The sequence below is a fragment of the Hyalella azteca genome, unplaced genomic scaffold (assembly GCF_000764305.2).
Source record: "Hyalella azteca isolate HAZT.00-mixed unplaced genomic scaffold, Hazt_2.0.2 contig3373, whole genome shotgun sequence".
Lineage (NCBI taxonomy): Eukaryota > Metazoa > Arthropoda > Malacostraca > Amphipoda > Hyalellidae > Hyalella > Hyalella azteca.
In genome coordinates, this window is record NW_025933623.1 from 1 (window position 1) to 3,157 (window position 3,157).

At 42.9% G+C, this 3,157-nt stretch overlaps 1 protein-coding gene across 1 annotated transcript; it reads right to left on the reverse strand.

The window, feature by feature from the left end:
• Window positions 1-771: 771 nt before the first annotated feature.
• LOC108672434 (serine/arginine-rich splicing factor SR45-like) lies at window positions 772-1,400 on the reverse strand (the record flags this gene model as incomplete). Its single annotated transcript, XM_018160098.1, has 1 exon — window positions 772-1,400. A coding segment is annotated over exon 1 (629 nt), but the record flags the coding sequence as incomplete, so codon positions are not given.
• Window positions 1,401-3,157: the final 1,757 nt, after the last annotated feature.

The following is a 3,157-nucleotide window of genomic DNA, read 5'->3' on the forward strand; positions in this document are numbered from 1 at the left end:
GTCGCATGTACCATCGAGCCCTGCGCGGATCTAGAGCTCCGGAATATAAAAAGCAACTCAATGGCCTGACAACGTAGCGATAATTAAATGCATATGCCATGTATTATGACAAAGGTAAATATTGCCTCTATTGTGCGTGGAGGTTAATTTATCATTCACATCAATGGGAAATGCTCTCAATGGATCACATTAATGTAAAATGATCTTCATGGGTGGGCAGCGCCACGCTGTTTGGTTCCACGTGCAGCACAAAGCCGCTGCGCTGAACTCTGGTAAACTGTTGACAACTTTTATTGAGTGAAGACAACTGTGAGAGGGAAGCTAATGAGGATAAGGTGACTCTTACTCTCGTGAAGCTTTCCCCGGTGAGACTTCCCCGTGAGGAGGCTTACCCCAGTGAGGCTTCCCCGTGAGGAGGCTTACCCCAGTGAGGCTTACCCCAGTGAGGCTTACCCCAGTCGAGATCAATCCATTGAGGGCTCGTTCCGTAAACTTTATCTTCTTAGAGGCACTCATCGAAAACGACATGAAACGTACAACGAAAAACGTAAAATTTAATAACTAAGGGAAACTGAAAGAAACAGAAATTGAAATAAGCATTAATATAATAGGCATGTTACTCAATCTTTTAATTAATCTTCAATATAATGAATTGCAATGAAACCACAAATTAAGCAAAACTCTTTAAAATATCACTTCACTGCGGCGCCAGAGGTAATATTGTCAACTAATGAAGAAGAAAATTATTGTAAATTTAATAAAGGAAATTACCTGATGAGGTCCGGGCTGTGGAGGGGGCCCGCCAAGGAAGAGGACCTCTGCCTGGGGGCTCTCAGGAACTGGTCAGGCGGAGGGTCGTGCCCCATGAGGGGCACCGTCAGGAGGGAAGACCTCCTCATGAGGCCGCTGGTGCTCGAACCTGCGTGGGACGCGTCCCTTTCTTCTATGGAGGCTCCCTTCGAACCGCCCGTGACATTGTCGTATCGAAACCGTGAAGATGATTCTCGAGGAGATAGGGGTGAAGGGGATGTACCCCTAGGGGAGACCGGACACTGAGACGTGCCCCTGAGAGAATTAGGGGAAGGAGATGCCCCTCTGGGAGACATCGGTAAGGCTCCTGTACCCCGATTAGTGGAAGGAGGGAGAGGGGAAGTTGATGCACGATTTAGTAGGGGCGAACCTGGACATCTGCGATGAGGTGATGATGGGGATCGGGGTTGAGGGGATGTTGGTGTTCTAGGTAGAGGTGACGTTGGGGTTCTGGCGAAGTAGTTTCTGCCCCGAGGCAGCACTCTGGTGCGTGGGGTTAGCGTTGGGGAGTTGTGGTCGCCGAAGACGTCGTCAGACGTAACCGTAAGTCGGAGCGTCACGACGCTGTGGCGGCGTGGGCGCGTCGCCATCGCTGGACACGTCGTCCTGCGCGGTGGCCAAGGCTTCTCACTCGGCAAGGATTTTCAACCAAAAAATGCCCTTCGTAAATTGAATTCAAGTCCGCGTTTAAATAATCTGTATCCCTTTTGATTCAAGCTTCATATAGGTTACTCTCACAATTCAAGTTTGTTGTAGAGATAATTTATTCACTTTGCCAGCATTAGAGGTTGTCTTAGCACCTAAGTTTACACTTAACTAGAATTTCCCTTGCGCAATAATAACTTCAACTACTTCAGAGGATTGAATGTGCAAAACGTTGTAGGTCCGTGACTGGTTAAATCATACGGGATGATGCCATTGTGACGTAGAAAAGTTAAGCCAGTCAAACTCTGGAGCGAGATGGCCGGATACTGCAGAAGAAATGGATTTCATTCAAGCAAAGTCAGAATTAGCACAGGTTAAGTTATCATATATAATGTATAAAAATTGCTTGACATACTCGGTAAAACATTGAACAATTTTGTGGGAAGAATAATCAGTGGAAATCATCAGTAAGAGGGGTTGGAAGGTTGTACGAGAAAAATAGACAGGATAGTAAAAGCTAGGTTTAACTTCTTTACAAATTGGGATATAGACTTAAGATTTAGCATTATTTAAATGATCTTTGCAAGGACGGTAGAAAAATACTACACTTTTAGAGCGAAGAACATTAATAAATTGGTCGAATTGACCTAAATAATTTTTAAATATAAGCTTTTAGTTTGAATTTAATTTTTGAGAATTATAAGCCTTAAACTAAGGCCAAATTCGCAAAAGATCAAATGATTAAATTTACTACAGAAAAAACATGAACAAAACGAAATTTAAGAGACATTCATACAAACCTAAGAATAGAGAAACAGGTTATAAGGAAGAAGTTATAAATACTTGAACGTTGGAGCGACCAGTTGCCGCACTGCTTGGTAATGCGTTNTAAGGCAATGTAAGACAGCGAGGACACATTAGATGGCCTCTTAGGCCGTGTCCGCCAGTCAGGCCATCTTAGATGATTTCTTAGGCAATGTAAGACAGCGAGGACACATTAGATGGCCTCTTATGTCGTGGATGTTAGCGAGGCCAGCTTCAGCTTATGACGCTTCAAGAAAAGATTTGCTGTCGCTGACAAACGGAGGTGTAGCTGTGAGCCACAAATTTAACTCTTCAATAAGCTCTGGAGCTAACGCTCAGCCTCAGCATGTAACAGTTAACAAACTTAGGAAACATGAAAATTTTTAACTTGTTTAAAAGAATTTAATTAATGCAAATTTTCAAATTGTTCTTCGAATTTTGGATCATGAATATGAAAACTCGCACATGCAAGTAGCCTAGATAAGTGCTTGCAGCTTAGCTCATTAAACTTTCATATTAACATTATGACATTAATGCAGATAAATTATCAATATTTACAAAGCAATTTACATTGTATTCCAGTGATTCTTGGTTTCAAGTCAAGCATTTCGAACGAAATGCAAACAATGAGAAGGATATTGCTGGACGATCTCATGATGCTTCAGTCAACTGTCTGAGAAATTGGCAAACGGAAACCCATCAATCAAATTTCGCTAACATTTTAAAATTTTTGACTTCGTTTAGTACGTTACGATAAAATCCTTTCCCATACATAAGGCAGCCATGAAGCAATTTTAGAGCTGGATCATGCTCCAAACCAGCAATGGTAGATGTGTATAAGAGACAGGACGCCCCCTTCTCGAGACCAACGAATCTTGGGCATGGGGTTGCCCTCGGC